The following is a 21,772-nucleotide window of genomic DNA, read 5'->3' on the forward strand; positions in this document are numbered from 1 at the left end:
TAATGGATACTGACCTCAGCCATAGGGAGCGGCAATGCCTCTCTAACTCTGACCTGCAACGTGGACCTACAGCTTGGTCTCTTCTGCCATTCTACATGCACTGTCTGCTGCCTGGTACAGTGTTCATCCTGCTTAAATTTAGTTACCTTGTACAGGCTAAGGAGCCTTGTGTTAAGACTCGCTCTGTAGTCACGACTGTAAGAGGGAAACCTTCAGTGCAATCCATCTTTAATCTAAATAGATGTGCTGAATCAGCCTCTCTAGGGAACCTAAAGGATTAATTCAGGTTAGTAATCTAACTTGTGAAGTTAATGAGATGAATTGCGCCCCTGAGTTTTGTGTTAAGAAATCCATCTTGGTGCCTGAAGTGAGTAAAATCCATGTTTGGGAGGATATTTGGGATGGGGTTAGAAAACATTTTTGTAGGTCCTTCAAAGTCACAAATGCCTATAGCATTATAAGGTTGGGTAAGAACTGAATTGATTTTAAGATCTAACGTGAGCATTAAATTCAGTTCTAGTGAAGAATTCAGAACACTTTTCTTCTTCTATTTGATACATTCCTTTCCCTGATCTGTTGATTTAAATTTTTACATTTGCTGGTCTTGATCTACTGGATCAAAACAAGAATTAAATACTTTCAGTTGTTCTTTTGTAAAATAAGAAATTAGCTGATGCTGATCGTATGTTCCTATTCTGTGTCATTGTTCTAACTGAAAATATTGGTGAGGAAGTGCTCAGAGGAAACTTTTCGTGTTGCTGTTGCCATGTGTTATTGGTAAGTCATCTGTACACCCTTCTGTAACGGTGTATGTAGTTAAATGAGCCAGATTCCAGGTAAGTCTGCATGTGGGCCATCCATCATTGGGTTTCTTCTGTTGTGTTTTAATAGATGGTCATTCCTGCACATCTGAATTATGTTTTGTCTTCTCCATTCCTAGAATGTGGAGAAGCAGTGTGTTTTTCAGAACAGTTTCTGTCTAGAAAAAGTACTAGCGAGTGCTGCATTGTAAGAGAAAATAAATAATGTGTAATGTTCATCATTATATATGAGACTGTATGGTTGTGAAATTTAATCAGTACAACACCATATAACTGTCACGCAAGATCTTGCTTCGTGACAAAGAATGTGAGGTTGTTTTGGGTAGGGGATAATTAGGATTTGGAGAAAGTTTTCAAATGTGTGTTGAACATGCTATAGAAGTTGACCCTAGCTATAATGGAATTAAAAACTCCAAGTCTTGACTGTAGGTCAAGCACTATACAGCAAAGGAGTTATTCTTGGAGATATTTTAAAAGAGATTAAGGTGAACCTGTTCATAATTCTCAGGTATTTGTGTACATCTTGCCAACCTGCACTTTCATCCTTTCTAATTGAGGAAAAGATATCTCAGATTTGTTGTGGGGGTGGTTTTTTTTGTGTCTCTTCTCCTTCCTCCCCTCTCCGTTTTCTGAGATCTGCTTACAGTAACCTTTCTCCCCTACATCCTCCACTACATATATTGTAAATCACAATACATCAGTCTTATAAAATTGATGCAAATAGGTCTATCTAGGCAAAACATGTCAAGCTGTGCTCACATAGTCCTGCAGAGTGTGGATGAAATCAGTTCCTGAAGTATGCTAAGGAGGTCAGTGATGCTGGTATCAGCTAAGTTTAGAAGAGAGCAAAGACCAAAGTCCAGAGTTTCTTATTGATGGAGTCCTAATCATAATGTGGACAACCCCTGGCTCAGTGTTACGATTGATTTAATCCTGAATGGATTTTGGAGAGAAAAAAAGGGGTCAGAGAAGGAATGCAGCAGAATGCAGCATTACTCTTGCGTAGAACAATGTGTTGAAAATGGTGTATGTGTGTGTATATATACATACATATTCATACATATTTCATGCACATTGATGATCTCAGATCACAGAAGTGTGAAATACCATGGGCTGTCTGTATCTTGACATATAGTACCTTCACTAGTATATGTAGTAAATTTCTCATTTTTTTGTGGACCCTGACCTTAGGAAGAAACATGTTTTCTGTGTATGTTTGTGTTCTAGGGACTACATCAAGCAAGAAAGTTGTCCAAATAGAACAATATTGCAGTGACAATCCATCAGTCTGTAGTTACAGTTCTGTTTTACAGTATCATCAGCCTCTGTATTAACTTTAGGTGCATATATAGACTTATAGGCATGGCTGTATATGCAATAGCAATTGTTAATGTTAACACATTTATCATTGTAGAATCTACATTTTAAGTTTTTAGCTAACTTTATATTTTGAAAACTTATAAGAAAAACGTGGATTTGAGGTGGTAATACAGCTTCTTAATTTGTAAGCTGTGTTCGTCTCCTAGATTTCCCAGGGCATCTGTGAAGTGATGGGCAATAACATGATTATATGCTGTTTACATAATGGCGTTACAGAATGCTTCTGGGGTTTCTGAAGAGTAGCCACTTCCCATTACATATGTCTGCTGCTGGTTCTCTTGGTCCAGGGAGCACGCTTCGATCCGTATGCTGAAACGGGAGTGCTGCAGCCATAGAGGGCTGAGTAAATAAAAATGTTAAATGTGAGCGAAAAGCTAATGCATTGGTCTTCACTTGGAAGGAGTTCTAGAAGTTTTTTGGTTTTTGTTGTGTTTTTTTTTTTAAGAAAAAGTGTCAATAGGTGAGAATACCTGAGCTTAAGGATATGCATTAAAAAAAAACCAGCAACACCTTTTGTTAACTAATTAAACTTCATAGTATAGTACATGTGGATTTTAAGTCATCCTTTTTAGAGTATCGACGTTCTTTTAAGAACATGTAAGTTGATGACTATAAACTGAAAAAGTATTATAAATTACCTCAGAATATCAGAGCCCTGAGACACAGCACTTAATCCTCTATTATGGTACAATAAACCTCAGTTTTCTTGGGTCACGGTTAATGAATGTAATGGCAGCCTGTCTATCATAGGTTATTATGTCACAGATAATGATCTGCACACAGACAAGATTCCTGCAGTCCTTGCTCCTAGGTATTATTTCCTTTCCAATTACATCTTGTAAACTCTCTTTGCTTTCACCTTTTGTCTTGCAAATTTTCTCTTGCATTTTCCTTATCTTCGTATCATGTTAATCTCATCCATTTGCCATATGTATTTTGAAAGTAAGTACTGTTTATGTTGAGGCGGTTCTGAGGGCCCGAAGCAATCGGGTATCGCCTTGTGCTGATTGCTGCTCAATTGTCAAAGTCTGTGGCGGGCTTAAAAATCCTGTGCTATTAAAAAACTCTGGAACAAAAAAGAGAGTCGTGGGGATGTAACACTCTCAAGTAATTGTGATCTAGTTGTCTACAAACCTTTTCATGTTTTAAAAGTCTACTCAGGAGCAGTTCTCCTGACGTAGTTCAGATCTTAAGGCTGCGATGCCCAAGCATGAGTAGGATTCATAGAATAATTTGTCCCGGACTGCCTGTATTTCAGGGCCTCTGTCTCTCTCTTCTTCTTTCATTTAAGGTCCAGAGTGGGTCACTCGAATACTTTTCAACGGTTTTTTAGTGTCACTTTAATTTGTGGGGTGTCAGGGATGGGAGAGCGGCTGCTATTCATTCTCACGGTGTCCGGTTTCTGGCAGGTGAGAACACCTGGACCCAGCATCCGCGCAGCCAGAGCGGCCTGCGCTCTGCCCTGCAGAATGTGCTATAAGAGTAAGAAGTCAGTGGTTGATTGAAAAAGAAGTCGTTGCGGAGTGCAGACGAAAAGCCAGGATAGTACTGGGTTTATATCCTTCCTGCAGAGGTGGTTTAAACATCACATCTTGTGATTGTTGCAGACTGTGGTGCGTAGCTTTGGTGAAAGGACCGAGTGCTTATGCAGAGTTCTAAGTTAATTTATTAGAGACCAGCTGGCCATGTTTGTACATGTTTGTTATGATCCCTACTCTGCTATATGGCATTTTAAATATTTTTGTCTATTTGAGCTACAGGATGTGTGTTTTGAGTTAATAGTAAAATGTGAAGGCTGAGGATGATATTGAACTCCTACTCAGTTTAAGATCTTTCATGAAAATCCACATTTGTAATGTAATCTGAGGCAGGACTTTCTTCCTAGCAAGATGTGCCCTTGTAGTTGGCAGAGGTTCACACGGCCAGACTCACCGAAGGGCTGTTGTTTTTGCGTGATTGATGCTTCCGCCGAGCAGCGGTGGCCTGGCAGCTTGCTGGCACGGGTACCCTGCGTTCAGTCCGTGGCGTGCTGCAGGCAGCCTGGCTGCAGCTGTGGTGGTCCTGGCTTGAAAAGGCTTCTCCTGCTTTCCTGAGAGCCATCTCCTGTCTAGCTGTTACTGTTTGCAAACAAAACAGTAATCTTCAGCTGTCAGCCTGCTGAGCTGCCGAGCTGCCATCCTGGCCGTGGCAGCCCGGCTGCTGCTGCCCTGAGAGGAGGAGGAGGGTGAGGAGCAGCGGCGGGTCCGAGCTGGGCTCTTTCTCCAAGCAGTCTCACTCGGAGCAGGGCCATGTCTAGATTTAAAAATTAAGTCAGCAGTGGGAGAGGATACAACGGGTACGCTTGGCTTACTACAGGCTTGGTCTCTCCCTGGAGATCACTGGGGAGTTACTGCAGTCAGCTTCAGTGGGATGTCCTCTCCTGCTTCGTAATGAGGAGGATGGATCTTGTCCACGTAAGATTTCCTTTAGAAAAGGAGCTCTTGGACTTTGAGGCAGCATATAGCAGGTGAAGACTGAGAAGCAGAACAGGTACTACAGAAGCTACACCTTCTCACTCTGCTGAGAAAAGTGTCTGTGGCTGGCCCTTCTCATGGAGAATCTGTCCCAGTAAGCAGAGCTTTTCTCACAGTTTGCTTATGCTGCTTACAATCCGTATTTTGTATCCTACTGATTGAGATCTAGTTCCACATTGGTAATCTCACCTGAATTTTGTAATAGTTTTCAGTGTGTTTAGTGAGTTTCAGTGCTCGGCTGTTTTGCACAGCAGTTTGGAAGTTGCAATAAATTGGCAAACTTGCCTTATTTCTGAATTTGTTCAAGACTTCAAAATTAATCATTAGTAAGCTTCATAGGATTGTGTTGTAAACTTTGGAGAAACATAAGTAAATGGGTTCACGCTTAGAATTAAAAAAAAATACATGTACACTCTGCAGAGATTTTGGATCATAAGAGCTTGGTTCTTTGTGATTTCTGCAACCCTAATTTTGAGGAATAAAATGTTGCCCCACTTAAAGAATTGATAGGTCAGATCCATCAATAATAATAATATTACATTTGGGGGACAAAGATTCCTAAATCAAACCCATGCACAGATTTCTGTTTTCTCAGCTGTAATAAAAATTTAATTCAATAGTTTTGTAAAGTATTTTCTGTGTAGTGTTTTCTACACAAAAAAGCCCATTCATTTTGTAAAAAGCAAAATGTGTTATTCTCTTTCATTCCTCACAAAAATGTCAATAAACCAGTTTCTTTTGGTCAGAAACTAGTTGAAGAATAAAATACTGAAACACAAAAAAGCATGTGTGAATTAGACTGTTAGCTTTTTATTGTGTAGAAATTTAGTGATGAGATGAAAAAAGTCTTCAGTGATAGAACTTAAGCAGCAGTGAGTGAAGGAGGTGATGCTCCTGTGTCCCACAAACTGCTCTTGGTAATCTTACTCTGAGGATATTTTTTTTTAAAAAATCTCTGGATACGTACTAATCTTATTGTCACTATGACGACAATAAAACCTTTAATCTCTTGTTATTCCTATTAAATATATCAGTATGTCAGACATGGCATTTATGTCTGGGTTTATCAACAGGAAACTCAATACTCATTTTGTTTTTTTCCTAAAAAAAAAAAGACAAAAATATGGTGATGTAAAGCTTTACTCAGCCTCAGTTGGAGAAGAGCCCACATATTACTGTTATCAATCTATTTCTCATAATAAATAGACGCGTCATTATTAAAATAAAAAACTTTAATTGTCTGTCTTCCTAAAAAGGTACCGTGTGAACATCTGAAGGCCCATTAAATGTTACCTATAAAATGTCTACTCTGTGCACTCCTCCTCCTCACTGCTGCTTATTTTGTTCAAATACGTGGATCGGTGAGTGCTGCTAACTGCATGTTAGAAGGTTGTATGCACTTTTCTGAGCTTCCTGTCTGTGATCGTTAGAGAAGATGACCTTGAAATCTTGTGCTCTCATCACAGACTCAGCGTTGAAGGGTCCAGTTCTTCTGGGGACAAATAGGAGTGTAGATTATTTTCTTTTATAAGCCATTGCTTATTGTTTAATTTTGAACTGTCAAACGTGAAAGATGTTGTAGTGAATTTCTCGCTTGAGTGCCTGTGCTGAAAAATGTTTGCAATAACTTATATTGTGTTCTTGGAGTTAATGAATTCAGAAGGATGGAGTAGGGAAAACACAATCAAGAGCCTAAACTTTAAGAGTGAGAAAACATCTTGCTCTCCTTTCTCCCTGCTTTCTTTAGCTTCTGTCATAATAGGAATTAGTAGGAATAACAAACATATGTATGGAAGAGAGAAAAGCCGTACCATTAACTTGTTTCTTTGGTTTTAGGTTGACAAAGCCCCTGTCATTTGCGGATTGCGTTGGCGATGAACTGCCATGGGGATGGGAAGCCGCATATGATCCTCAGATTGGCGTATACTATATCGATCACATCAACCGTAAGTGCTTTGCAGTTTGTCGGATTGGTTGTATGAGAAGGCTTGTCTTCGTTAGACTTTCCTGAGAAGCTTCTAAAGCGTGACTGGGAGCAGGGAAAGATTTCTTGTGAGAGAAGTGTAGTTAAAGTGACATTTTCGGATTTTTCAGGAGACAAATTATCCCATTCATGTGCATGGGTTTGTTGAGGATAGTTGCAGATGTGTTATAGCTGGCTCAATGTTATTCATATGACTCTTTGTCTTTTTCTGTGCAAGAAGTCCATGTAATGTCTAGTAAATAGAGGTGGTTTACACCTGTTGGTATCTGTAAAGTATCCTATGGCTACTAAACATTCAGCAATGCACGTGAGCAGGGATAGTCTGATACAAGTAACAAAAACTGGCTTCAGTCTAACTACTGAAAGGAGCTATTGTAGATAAAGTAGCGTGGAGTCAGGGGGAGGTACTTGTAACTTGTACGTGAGGTCTGACAAATGTACTGTAGCTCTAAGAATGTTGTAGGATACGTTTCTGGCTATAAATAGTGCTATATCTTGTGGTAATTGGAATGGGGAATCAAAATGCTGGCAAAAATTTGCACTTTGGTGTAATATTATTGACTTTAAAAGGCTTACAAGAAAATATGCTGCTATAAAATGACTACATCTGTTTCTACATATATTTTTAATTGCATGGGAATTATGTATAAACCATACAAAACCATAGCAAAATTTGTAATACAGTGCTTGTTAGACTTACTGAAATGAAGATATTCCCAAAAGCGTTTCCGTCTTCTTTTTATGCGTTTATTACTCCATATTAATTGATACCTTTTTCTGTTTTCTCAGAAATTGTCATTAATAACATAATGCAAGAGATTCCACTTGAGATCAATACCTGAATGTAGCTGCTTGCATCTGTGCTAGCAGTACTGTGTACTTCAAAAAAAAATAGTAAGGTGTCTGTGGCCGTTTTAGATGCTTTAGGTTAGCAGAGACAACTGCACAAGGTCAGCAGATGGACAGTAAGAAACTCAAAACTTTTAATCAGTTCTAAAAATCTCAGTCTTGTAGCTTAGTTGCTTTTTTCTTTATCTTTCTTTATTCAGAAAGAGGTTAAATATTTCTTTTAAATGCTATTTCTGTGCATTAAAGGTGAACTCCTGAATGTTATAACCAGTTCATGGGTTGAAGTTCTGCTTCACACACATGTAAGATGTTGAGGCTTGAACAGTGTTGTCTTGGAATTCTCTTGAAAATTGTTAATATACTGCAAACACTAATGCTTCCACTTAATAGAGAAGAGTTGTATGTATCCATCTGTATGCGTGTCTTTCTGTGTCTGGGACAAAGAAGTGTGATTAGCTAGGTTTCTTTACATTGATGTGTGTGATGGATGACAAAACAGCATACATTGGACTTTGGTATTCTGAAAGTGGTTTCCATCTGTTCAGTAGTGCATTTGGTTCCTTTTATATTAATATATGTGTTGCTTGGTAGCAATTTCAGTGAAACTTCTTATTTTGTAAAGTGGTATATTTTAGTTTTGCACAGTGTTTTGTGCAGTATTTTGGTGGAGTTGCTGGGAGGTAAACTGCCGGAGAATCTTACAAGTAGGTGACGTGTCTGGCCTGCCAAATGTGGAGATTAGAACTTCATCTAATTGGGGTACATGTATTGTTTTGATGCTACTGAAATCTCTAGTATGGAGGTCACTAATAATTAGGGGGACAGAGCCTTTCTAGAAAGCAGTTTTTGCACCTGCTTACTGCTTTATTAGCAGTGTGATAATTCAGATGTGTTCAGTATGCTTTTTGGATTTGAACTGTTAAAATTCTCTATCAGGACAGTGGCTATGTTAGAACAAGGAAGACTCCTTTACCCTTTCACCTGTAATGATTATAATTTTGCTAATTCTCTCTTTTACTGGACAAAGAAGCCCAATGAGGGAGAAAAGCTGTACCCACTGCTAGGAGGAGGACCAAATGCATAGATGCCTGAAAAACAGGTTGGAGAAAGTGGACGTTCAGGACCCGTAAATGGCAGCTTGAGGGGTGGCACCTTGGGAAGAGATCTGCTCCCACGTGCTAGGTAGGGAGAGGTGACTAAAGACGCTTCATGCTCACTGCATTCGGGCTGAATTTATTTCATCAAAATGTTTGAGGGAAGGCCCATTGATTCTCTTCTCTTGCATCCCATAATTAATTATTCTGAACAGCTTCTCTATTATCTGTCCTAATTTTGTAGTGTTGTTCCTACTGCGTGCCTCTGTACAAAGCTCCATTTGATACAGCAGTGAAGTTTCAGGTTGTCCACAGGACTTTGGAGCCATGGTATTAAAACTGGCCAATCTTATTAAATTTCTCAAACCAACCCAATAAGCTATAAGCAGCAGGCTAGACCTTAGCACAATAGACTGTAAATTCAGAAGGTCTTACTCATGGTTGTTCCCTCCTTTTCTGTTAAAAACTCAAGGCTGAAAATGTTAAGGATGGAATTTGCATTAGTGGTCAGTGAGGGGCTTATTCTGCTCCGCTTGAAGGGTGGGTATTGGCAAAACTCCCACTGATTTTAAAAAAAGGCTGAACCTTGCAAAGTTCTAAAATTTCTACCAAATTTCTGTAATGTTGATTCCTCAAAAATTATTTAAATCAATATATCTTTAAAAAAAAACCCAAAACAACTAACTATTTTCCCCATCTGTGTAACTATCTGTCTTAGTCCTTTATCTTCCCTTCTCCCATGCAGTGTGCGAAAAGCGTATTTTCCTTAACTGCCAGTAGAAACTCAATTTCTCCTGCACAGAGGGGTAAGATTTGGCTGTGAGCAGTCTACAGTTGTAAAACACTCCCTCAGACTTGAGGAACTTGCTTTTGCTGTCAATATGTTTAAGTATAATTTGGTTTTATTATCATCACACATTTTCTATAATTTTATATATTTTTATGAGGTGTTTTTCAAATACAGTTTGCTTTTTTTTCTAACTCTGACTGACTGCCTTAGAGCTTTCTCGTGATCCTTTTGGATGATGTAACCCACTTTGAGAAACACTGACTGAAGTCATTACTTTATGACTGTATTACCCCAATTAGGAGTTTTAATGTGATGCTTTCAGCTTCAGGGGAGACCAGATTAGAGGCCATCTGGCAAGGCAGAACGTGGTTATGATGTGGGCAGCTAACACCATAAGAACCTAAATGCTTGCCCTGTGGTTCAGTAGCGCCCTTTGTTAGAGGAGTGATGAAGGGATATTGTTTGGTGGTCGGGGACTGAGGAGTTCCTTTCGTGAAGGATCCTGCTTATTGTGGTTTGGGAGAGTCCAAAGATTTTTTGGGTTATGCTGTTCACCCTGATAATCCTCGTTGCATATATGTAATTGTGTGTTCATCTACTCCAGCTGTGTCGTTTGCTAACATTTACTAGTTTTGCTAAACAGCATGGTTAGGAGCTCAAGGCAATACCGAAAACAGCACAAACCTATTGCTCCATTTCGTATATCTACAGGCAAAGTCATTGCTTTCATGTTTTTCCAATTCTTCTGCAGGGTTTTCAACTTCAGGCGTTAAGTGGCTGAGATGCAAACATTTATGTTCTTAGAGCTTGGATTTGCAAACACTTTTAAGCTGATAGAATCCCTGAAAGACTTGGTCCTGCTCTGTTGCTACCTCTGGCCTTTTGTTCTGTCCCTGCAATGTTTTTGCTTATACTGGCATGAACATTTGCGTGGCCAGACAGTGAATCAGATCAGGGAGCTGATCTGAGTGGAAACTAATCTGGTATGAAAAAAAAAGAGTCGCTATTTGTTCTCCTTTCCACACCCCTATTTATGCAAGCAAGGGAGGGAAGGTGACCTGGGGATATGAATGAACAGTCAGGTGGAAGAGATAGGGGACAGCTGCTTTTCACGGCAGCACTGGTTAAAGGTATTTTGAAATGACACCCTTGAACTTTTGTCTGTTCCGTGCCCTGTGCAGGCTTGCCAGGAGGCGGCTGTGACTGAGGCAGTGATTTCCCGGTGCCCTCCTCGGGTGGTGGTGCCCGCTGCGGCTCCTGCCCTGCGTTGTGTCAGTGTGAGGAGGTGTAGCAACACGGGCAACAGGGAAGCGCTCTGCTTCCCAAGGTGCGTGAGCTGTCATTCCTTACCTCCTCTTCCTTCCCTCAGCCGCTCAGGTTTGCTGATCTGGATCGTTGCACGGGGTGTGTGTAGGTGAACAGCTGTGGAAGTAATGGGAGCAAGAGCGGGGAACTTCTGCTTCTGGCATGACGTGAATAGTCTGAGGGAATCCTGGGCAGGGACAAGTTCTGCCTTGCCTTCAGCACTTTCTGTGTTCCTAAATAACTTGTCCTCTTTGCTTCCAGTTCTTATTTTCAGGCTCAGAATAACCAGGCAAATGGTTGTTTTCTCATTGCGTTGATCTAGTTAACCTATAAAACACATACTGTGCCGTTAGTAATGTTTAGTAGTAAAAGTGTGACAGTATTTGTAAGATTAGGAGGGGAAGGAACAGCTGCTCCTAGCCCAGCAGTGTTTCAGACCATCACATCACTTTCTTTTTGCCACTCTGTACTTTGTATTCAATACAATGATTTTTCTCCTCATCCTCCACCCCCAGCACTTTTCTTCAAAACGGAATTGGACATTTACCTACTCTGCTTGTGCAGCTCCTCCCTGCTTCATTTGAATTGTCCACTTCGGAAGCATGAATGCACCTTTCCCAGAGACTTTCTACCACTGATTCATCCAGAAAGAAAATTAAAATTGAGTCAGAGTGATGCTAAAACATGAGGAAGCATAGAGGTAGAGGGTCTTGTGTCTGCTTAGCTCAAGAATAGAATTCATCGGAGGTCCGTATTTACCTACTTGTTTTTCTTCCTGCTTAGAATTTCAAAGCCTAGCTATTTACCTACACTGTTTGACACTTATAACATGATATTTTAACTACAGCTATTCTACTTCTTGTTGTAATCTTAAAGACTTTCATGACAGCTTACACCTGTGCAACTGGTTTATCTAAGACAGGGGTTTTTGTGGATAGACTGACCTTTCTCTGCTCCACCCTGGGACTCTAGTACATCTGCATCTGTGAAAGTGTGCCAGACAGTATTTTCAGACAGGAAGAAATCTGAAAATCCTACCGTGAGTCTGCAATTACCATTATCTTGAGGGAGTCGAATGGTGTATCGCGGTCATAAACGTGCACTGTTTGTTCCCGTGACCCGTCACCGTCTTCTAAGCAAGCGGTGACATGCAAGCATTTGGGAAAGAATTGTGAAGACTCTTTTCTGTCAGCAAGCACACATGGTGAAAGCCCAAATGCAGTGTGTCTTGTCTTGAATCTTATCTATAGGTATCTTCTCTGCGCCCCGACTGTGTGAAGGGATTAGAGTAATCTGGTGCATGGTGGCTACAGAAGGAGGGCTCGAGCAGTGAAGGCTCTGAATTAAAGATGATTTTAGCTGCTGACTTTAATGTAAAGATCATACTTGCATGTTTTTCTTATGTCTTAGTTCCGATAGCCATAGCAGTACAACTTTACCTACTTACTGGATAACGTAGAGCAAAATGCTCGGGGTTTCTACTGCATTTGGCTCTGAGATACGTAAGCATACGCTGCCTGATATCTGCAGGAAACTAATGTGCCATAAGGATAACATGTTCAATGTTTCTTAGTAAAAATCTCTGAATAAATATTTCTTAGAAATCTGCTCATGCTTGCACAGTGTAGCTGGAAAGCGTTCTCATTTTATCTCGTTACTCAAATTCAAACACAGAATTATTTTATGGAAAAGTGAAGAAGGTGTCTGGAAGAGGGGAGACATTTTTTGTGTGCACGTTCTATGGCAGGAAACAAACCGTAGAGAGCTCAGTTCAAAGCTTACTCTGAATAACCTAATTATCCTCTGTGTCTCTAGAACCCGTATTCCATCTTACTATGAGGTAGAACATGGTTTTCTGTGAGTATCCAGCTATGTGTTAGATCATTTTTAAGACACTGTATCTGTCATCTTGTTGGGCTGCGCAGTCTTACTGACACTGCTCTCTGTAATGTGCTGTTCTTTATTTTTATGTGCTTATTGAACAAATATAGCAGTGTGAAATGATTTGTTTGTGAATTCTTCCTCAAATTTTGGGGTAGGAATTGCTTTTCTTGTTGCTTGAGTTTGAACTGTATTTTAAAAAGTGGGGGAACAAAAGGAATAAGGAAAAAAAAAAGCCTTGAGAAAGTCTCTGGTATGTAAATAATAAAGTACATTCCTTAAGCCAGTCTAGTAACACTTGGTTGTTCTCCCTGAAGTGCTGGTGCATTTGCTCCTTTGCTGTTCGTTAAAACTTGTATCTCAGCTGCCTGCAGTATTTGTTATGCCAGTTGAAGTACAATGAAGTAATATTTGCACTCTCTTTTCTAAGTGTATTTTTGTCTGATTGCAGGCAAAAGTACGGGAGATTTGAAAGCCAGTTTGTTTATCAAGAAACGTGGGATATACTTGTAAAATAAACATACCCGCAGCGATTACGCCGTGTCGTGGATAAAATTGCTTTCGCCACCCACCACTAACCTAACTCGCACATTATCCTGTGGTGCTTGATAGCAGACACCATTTTTCCTCTTCTCATATGAGAAGTCAAAGGGCTGTTGTTGATTTTGTTTGTGCCATCTTGAGACATTTTTGTGCAAGATACCATGGACATCTTGGTTCTCCTTCTCCACGGCTGGCCCCGGTTTGCTTGCTGGCAGCTCTTGCCCAGGGGCTCACCCTCTGCATGCAGTCGGCTGCTCTCCGGGTATCCCCTCCTTCTCAGACTGCCTCTGCGGAGCAGGGTGTATCCTACCACAGGACAGGATGTTCAAAAGCTAATCTGGATTTAGCTTGTGCGCTTTCTTCAGGCATTAGTGTTCAGGAGAAGCTCCAGTGATGCGGGGTCCTGAGTGTAGTCAGCTGTTGGGTGTGGGGTTCCGAGGCCTGTGGTACTCTCTGAAGGTGAGGTTCTGTTTGGTTGGAGGTAGTAGTCCTGCAATTATTATGGAAGATAACCAGAGGTGTCAGGTGTAATGGAGTTGTCTTTTCAGCACTTACTGTTTCAGGCGGGGAAATTGCCACCCCACCACAGAGCATCTAGCCGAGTGTGACGTGGTGCAGCCCTGAGCACAGCCGGCTGTGTGCGGCACATCAGTCACAACCACCCTCTCTTCAGGGCTCGGCCACTGCGCTTTTGCTTTTATTGTAGTCCTGGTTTCCAGGTCTGGAAACTTCCCTGCAAGTTGGTGTATGAGGGAGAAGGTGCATGGTATTGATGAGTAGGTCCGTACTTAATATTATAATGGAGTAGCAGATCTCTAAGTTGGCTTGCGGCTGCCAAAAAAACAGTCTCGTTCCTTCCCCAGCTGGGTGGTTCTTCCTCCTTTATACTGGCTCATTGGACCTTTGGTAACATGGCACAACTCACCTAACCTGCCAGAATGTGTTGTATCTGCTTTCATGTTATCTTTTGGAGCCAGTGAGTGTTTGGGTGGGTTTAGTGCTTCGAGTAGGCTCTGTGCTCGGTTGAGTGAGCACCAGAGACTGTGCAAAAGAGGACGTGTGGATGTGTGATGTCGGGGAGTGTGGGTTGAGGTGACATGGTGGAAACCATCACTGCCAAAAAGGAGAGCTATGACAGCAGCTTCAGCTGTGGCACGCAACTCCCCCCTGCTCCCCTCGCTACAGGTCTTAGGTCTCTGGTCCTCGTTTCTAGCCAGGTCAGCTAGTTTCCCTTGGGATAGCCTCTTGCCTGAGATGGTGGTTCTGCTACATTTACAAACTGGAATAATATGGGCATGTGTTTAAACAGATGAGAGTTCTCTCTTCGGGATGAAAAGTACAATGCCACGATGTTGTCTCCTCTTGCTATGTATGTGTCCTTCTCAAGTAGCAATCGAGTATCTCTGGCATCTTTTTTAGTGTGACCCCTTGAGAGTACTTGTTCTCTGACTGTGTTGCCTAAATGCAACGTGTCTGACAGAAGACAGCTTACTTGGGGGTCATTCTAGAGCCAGTCGACGCTATTATTTTGTTTGGCAAGGGGAGATGTTGGAAAGCTATTACTTCCACATATTGTTAATCCTGTAGTAAAATGTCCAGTTCTGTCATGTCTAGCAGTAGGGCGTCAGGGAGCCGTTCCCCTCCCCGTGGGATTTTCTACTGGGATTTTAATTTCATGTATTTTAGGGAAATACTATCTACTGCTGATAAGGTAGTAGTTTCTTTCTGTTCAAGTAGACTGTAAAAAATTTGACAGAGCTTCTTGATAGCAGACAGGAACACAACATATGAAAATATCTCATTTTGAAAAAAAGGCATGCCTGCCTACCACCTGTACCCTATGTATAATATATCTTGTGTATAATTACACAGAGCGTGCATAAAATTGCTGCCCTCGAAACAAGTTCTTGCCAGAGGAATAAGCAAAACTTTCAAGGCGTAAAAATCAGTCCTGGCATTTTGGTTTTGAATTACTGTTTGGGCCAGATTCTTTGCCGAGTTGAGGTGCATCAAAGCTGGCTGGCGGTGAGCCAGGAAGGGTGCGTTTCGTGAGCAGCAGGATGACTGCAGCTGGCTCCGCTGCGTTACAGGGCTGTGACAGGAACGTCCCTGGGTGGAGCGTGCCGTCCTGCCGCTGCTGCAGTTCCGCTGGGCGAGACCGCCAGTGTTTTCTGTCTCACAGAGTTTCCCTCTAGCGTGGGTAGTGGCTCAGATCTCTAAAAGTAGGAGGAAATAAATTGCTTGTTATATTTTTTTTATAAATTTATTAGCTACGCACTTGCAGTAACTTGTTTAAAGTTAAATTAATTGGTTTAAAATCAAGATCTCTTAATAGAACTGAGTGATTTTGATTTGCAGGTGGCTTTGCCAAATGACGCTAAACCCAAGTCAGATTAGGAATGTGTAACCTCAGTGTTAGGTGCACCACCATGCCCCTCGTTCTGTTACTATGGATCGCTGTGGTTGGACAGAGGAAGTTGAGATAGAAAGATTTTTTTAAATTTAAGCAGTGCTCTTGATAGAGCCCGATGTACAACTCGTAGTTGTTTAAAGATCCGTTTTAAGGAGATTCCTTCAGTTCAAATCTAAGTTTATGCCACGGAAGGTGGTGGCCACTGTATCTTCTTCATTTTCTCTGGAAGAAGCAGCTGAACTCTTGAATTTAGCTGTCAGGTGATGCAGAAAGTGTCAGAGAGGTCATACTCAGGGGAGTGCTTTGTTCTCCACTGTCAATGGTTGAAGTCCAGTTAGCGTTTTCTAGAACAGATACAACCCTACGGTTCTGTCTGGTGTCCACAACCAGTGCTTACTCCTCCCCTGACCAGCAGAAAGAAGCTCTCCCCATCTGTCTCGCTCGCAGTCTGTTTGCGGCGTGGTTTGTACCTGCTGCGGATGGGGTTAGAGGGCATCCTGCTGCAGTCACCGGTGGAAACGTTTGTCTGCCCTAAAAAAGGAATGAGATCTCCCAAGTTTATTTTACATCAACTGTTGAATAAAAAGGGTAGGAAAATGTTTGGACGTTCTTTGTGGTTTAAATATCACTCTTTGGTTTAAGCATGAAGGGCTTCACGTCTTATTTTGAAAAGTTCAGCAAGCTGTTCCCTCAGTGACATGCATGTAACAATCCGAGTAATATTCTTGCATATACAAGTTTGACCTTAACAGCAGGTGCTTAAAACATTCTTGTCCAAGGGAAAAAAAAAAATCCTTATCTTTGTGAGAAGTATAAATATTTGTTTTTGAAATAACTCCGCTTTTTAAAAAATTTTATTGGCTCTTGGAAGGTACATGTGCTCAAATGAACATACTTCTCAAAATGCGGCACTGCAGTACCAAAAGTAGTATCCATAGTTCTGTCTTTGGGTTTTTTCTCTGTGGGGCAAATCTGCTGCTTAAAATTGAGACAACTGAAAATTAGAGATAAGCAGGCATATGGTGCTGCTACACAGGCGTGTATTTATATATAAGTGTGTGTCTATATATATATATATGCACAACTTACCAAACAACTGATATACTTTTTTGGGTTTTCCACTGCATAATATTTAAGAAGACGTAGAGTGAAAAATACTCCAGAGCCTTCTCTGCTTGGTAAAAGTTGAGTAATAATTCTGGGGTAGTGATTCCAGTACTGCTTTCCTTTTTCCAGGATTATGTATTTTCCCGACTGAGTGTTTGTTCCAGAATAAAGCATGTGCAGATAGAATTAGCTGAGAATAATCTGACCAGTCAATGTACCCACACAGGCAAATACCCAGACCTCAGTATGCTGAGTTACAGTGTACAATTTTTAAAATGCAGGGTCACCTTTAACTCGTTTATGTCTATCAGTACAGAAGATGTTAGCTCATATAATCTTAGTATTTGTTTGCGCATACAGCTTGGAGAGGCAAAAAGAAAATGTTTGCTTGTATTTGTCAGCAATACAAAATAATCTGCTGTTGATCAGCTTTGTCCTTCTCTTGCAGTCACAAGGACAGGGCATCCGTAGGCCACATTTTAGGACTCTGCAGGCTACATTTGGTCTTTGGGCTACATGTTGAGCAATTCTCCCTTAAAACCTGCAAGGCAATTACCTGCAACGTGCTCGAGGATGAGACCTTCCAATCTTGTAAGATTATTCGGTGGCTGCTGGTTGCACTCTTAAAACACAATCACATCATTACATTCTTTTCAAAAACCAACAGAACTGCGTTTATCCTATTTGATCATTGACCCATGAGAATCCTGCTTCACGCTCTTCATCCTGCTTCACAAAATAGGACAGCTCTGGAAACCAGCACTTCTTATCTTGTGTAAATAACTCTGAATCTGGAGGTGTGTTAAAGCACAACGGCAGTAAGTGGCCACAGGTAGGGACATGTGTTGACCATTTAGGAGAGAAAAGGTATCAGTTTGCTTCTTTGTGTGCCCGATATCTTTGTGGAAGAGAGCAGGTGGCTGAAAACACTGATATATATGTGCGCGTGTGTCCGTAGCTGAGTGTTTTGGAGAGAGTGTTCCTGGTGGTGTTATTGGAAAACCAACTGTGTGTAAAGCTTCTCTGCTTTAATCTTTTATGCACCGCACTTGGGTTTATGTGATTTATACTCTGTGTGCATCCATTGTGTACATCTAAGAATTACCTTTCCCAAGCAGAAATACAAAAGTTTGTCATGTTTGTAAACGACGGAGGGGGTCACCAGCGTGGGGCTGTGTGCGTGTGTATTTATGTTTAAAAGCATCGGTAGTTCCATAGACATTGTCAGTTTAGGGGTTTACAGGGTTAGTTTGATGGGATGCTTCTGTTCATTTGCGTGTCTTTTGGTTTATGTGATATTAACACCAGAAAAGGCTTTTGAAAAGCTGGTCATTAGTCAGTATGGGAAATTGTTATTAACCAGCAGCTGTCCTTACCAGCTTTTGCTGTTACAAGATTTGTTTCCATACATGCAGTTGGAAAGAGTGCCTGCTCCCCAGGAGTGCACTTCAGCGGCAGTTTAGAGCAGACGGGTTTGTTCTGCTGCAGTTCTTTTTTCCCCCCATGTCTTCAGCTGCAGGTTCCTGTTCCCCCCCCCACACACACTGGTTCTCACAGTAAAGCCATTCAGCTAGCTAAAATGGCAGAAATCTAACCCAGAGAATAAACTTCCCTTCTCCTGTTTGCAGAAAAATTCTGGAGTAAGTACTTTGTGCTTAAATACTGTGGTACTGAATGTTACTTTTTATCTCTGTGGATCTGTGTAGGTTTGTCGTGTGTAACTTACAAAGAAAATGTGCACGTTTGCGTTTAGGTTTCAAACTTCTCATGGCTATGCCTTAAGAGACTGTTTTGCTACTTAGTATGCTTTAAAGGAAGAATATTCATTGCACAGCTTCAAAAAGTGCTGAACAACATCAGGAAATATGAATTCATTCAGCCTTAACTCTTCCTCTTTGCATGTTTACCCATAAAAAATAAAAACTCCTACAATTAGATTGATCACATCACGTGCTTTGTTAATGTATAGCACTACGTTATAGTAGTAATATATACACTGTGTATTATACCACTACAATCCTCATGTCTACACGTTCTGTGGAAGTCTGTCTTCTGTGTGGCTGCTGGAGTTGAAGCGGTTGGCCTGAAGGCCCTGGTGAATTCAGGGGCTGTTCCAGCCTGCTCGCTTGTGTTACCGGGGCAGTCAGTGGAAAGAAGTAGACACCTCAGAAAGGCAGTTTGGTGCCATGCGTTTTGGGCACCTATTTTTGATGGAGTGAAGTGCTCTCTGAAGGCGGCCCTCTCTGTCTATGTCATAAAAGAAAGTTTTGTCTTGGATCAGATGCCGAGCAGAGTTAGGTGAGATAATCTGGAGACTTAATGTGCTGTTAGGTCAGTTACAGGGGAATAGATAAAACTGTTTTTGTAGAGGGAAAGGAGAGCGATAACGGCTATAAAACATGAATAACATATGGCTGTAAAAATTAATGAAGTGGGGAGAGGAGGGGTTGAAAAAATGTAATAGCCAGGATTACTTTTAATTTTTGTTCAGGAATGCATTCAATTTTAAGATGTCATTGAAAGACTTTATTGATCCAATTATTTCCAAATACTCTGATGCAAAAAATAGATTTTTTTTTTCCTTGAGCTTTAGGATTTTATTAATTCAAGGTTGAAAGTGCGGGAATGATCTACATAAACATTTCCCTATGGTACCCTATTTCCTGATTTTGCAATTGATCCCTTCAATACTGTTTCTTACACACATGGTTGGGACAAAGAAAAATGAAGTTGAGCATGTGTTTAGTAACCAAAGACAAGGTATGGTTTATATTCTGTAGCTGTGGATTACAGGCAAAGAAACAATTTAGTTGTCAATGGATTTCAGCAACGGTCTCTTTAAATCCTTTCTTTTTCTCCTATAAAGAAACAACACAAATAGAAGATCCCAGGAAGCAATGGAGGCAAGAACAAGAGAGAATGTTGAAAGATTATCTTATGGTAGCCCAGGATGCTCTCAGTACTCAGAAAGAACTGTACCAGGTGAAGGAACAGAGGCTAGCACTTGCACTGGATGAGTACGTACGGTTGAATGACGCCTACAAAGAAAAATCCAGCTCTCGTACAAGCTGTAAGTACAGTAGAGAATATAGTGTAACTTCTTTGATCCGTGCCTTGCAGGGGATCCTGTTTCTCTTTAGGATGATTTTTCAAGGTTTGCTGTGAACACCTTGTACTTTGGCTTCTTTAGACATAGCATCCCTACACTTTTTTTTTTTCTTAACACAAAAATATTCTGCTGGAGAGAACCCTCTTCTCCCTGACACAATTGAACTCCTTTGAGCCGTGGTTTAGAGCAGTTGGCTCTGAGATCTATTTTGTCATGCGGTTTGTCAGAACAAAATTCTGCAAAAATCTCGGTTCAAAGTAAACAGGATCTCTTGCACTCCATGGCTCCACACTGAAATGACCCTTCTGTGTTGACAGGTGTCTGCAATAGACCAAGCAGGGAATTTGTTGCTGCTTTATAGCAATAGCATACAATAATTTCGTAGCCTATGTGCAGTGATCAAAGGTGAAGTAGAGATACATGTCACAGTGCTGGGCAAGGAATTGGCATGCGGTAAAGTGCTGTCAGAGGCCTATCGTTGGCCAAAACATCTCTCTCAGAAGTAGATGATGTGATAAAAGTGACATGTACTGCTGTGGAAGAACTGAGTGGCGGGCTTCTGAATAAATCTTCTGCTTCCCAGAAATCTTCTTAGACATTACAGCTTCCAGGAAAAGGTGATCATGAGGTGGCTCAGCTAGAAGAATGGGAACAGAAAGCAGAGGAGGATAGAAAGCCAGGGAGAATGAGGTGCCACTTTAGGATCCTGGGATAAGCAAAGGAGAGATACCAAATAGTGGTAGGCGAAGAAAGGGGAAAGTTTTGATTATTCATTAATTATTGCCATCTTGCAATACTGACTACTCTATAAAAGGATCTATTTTTATTAAAGTATTATATGTTTTTCTACACTTTGTAGTTTTAGATCATTGTGGATTCATGGAGGAAGGGACTAATTAATGGTTTAAATTACTCAAATATTTGTCCTTTTTTGTCTTTTTGAAAAAGTATTCTCAGGCTCCTCATCAAGCACAAAGTATGACCCTGATATTCTGAAGGCTGAAATCTCCACTACAAGACTAAGGGTGAGAGCACTTAACTCATATTAATTTCTGTTCTCTCTGCAGAGTTTCTGACTATAGAATGCAAAGCTTGAACTAGCAAAGGTATCTTGTACCCTGATACTGAAACCTCCTAATACTCTCGTTAAGTATCATTCAGAGGTTTTTAATGAACTTTTAAAGCTGTGTCTGTTACTTTCAGATAACACATTTTGGGGAAACCTTGAGAGATACTCTAATTATATGTAGGTTTTAATAAATATAACTGTTTTCGCTTGTATATTTTTGTTTTTAAAAGGAAGAGTAAAAAGCTTTAGGTGAAAATAGACAAATAGTAGGCCAAGGTGAGCTGCAGCTAGATGACTGGTTTTACACAATGTTTCTTCTGAGAGAAATGCACCGTTAGCTACATGAACTGCCTCACAACTGTCTGTTGGTTTAATAAACCCCTTTCAATCGTGGGGTGAAACTTCGCTCTATTTTGTCAGAATGGAACAGTTCAGATCAAGAATGGAAGTCTGTGTTCACGTTTTGAAATTACTGGCAAACAAAAATCCCGTATTTGGTCAGCTCTGTTCGGTATGGTCACTAACAGACTGAGCGTAAAGAACTTTCATTCACAGGTTAGTCTCTACTGAATTAATCTTGAATCAGGAGGAAGTGGTGTGGAAGACATTTAAAATCTGTATAGGGAGTGCATTTATTTAAGTGGTGGCATAGCATGCTCTGTGGATAACCTGGGCTTTCTGTAGTTAGTAACGAAAAGGAAAATACATCAGCCCGTGCAGGTTACTTCCCAGCGAAGTCCTGCCATGGGGGCTGGAGCACAGACTGCGGGAGCAGCGCAGCAGTTACTCAGCTCTTCCATTGCCCCCTCCTGGCTTCTGCACAGAGCAGCACTCGTAATGTCCTGCTTCACCTGGAGTTACGATTAGGAGTTTAAACAATTAATGCTTAAAAGGAGCTCATTAAAATTATAAAA

At 40.9% G+C, this 21,772-nt stretch overlaps 1 protein-coding gene across 1 annotated transcript in view; it reads left to right on the forward strand.

The window, feature by feature from the left end:
• Nucleotides 1-21,772, forward strand: part of WWC2 (WW and C2 domain containing 2) — a 102,912-nt gene that overhangs the window by 30,162 nt on the left and 50,978 nt on the right. The window contains exons 2-4 of the mRNA XM_075421817.1: nt 6,551-6,660; nt 19,547-19,750; nt 20,738-20,814. Coding sequence (XP_075277932.1) covers nt 6,551-6,660; nt 19,547-19,750; nt 20,738-20,814 — 391 coding nt within the window. The remainder of the gene's footprint in view (nt 1-6,550; nt 6,661-19,546; nt 19,751-20,737; nt 20,815-21,772) is intronic.

This window comes from Opisthocomus hoazin, chromosome 5, assembly GCF_030867145.1.
Source record: "Opisthocomus hoazin isolate bOpiHoa1 chromosome 5, bOpiHoa1.hap1, whole genome shotgun sequence".
NCBI lineage: Eukaryota > Metazoa > Chordata > Aves > Opisthocomiformes > Opisthocomidae > Opisthocomus > Opisthocomus hoazin.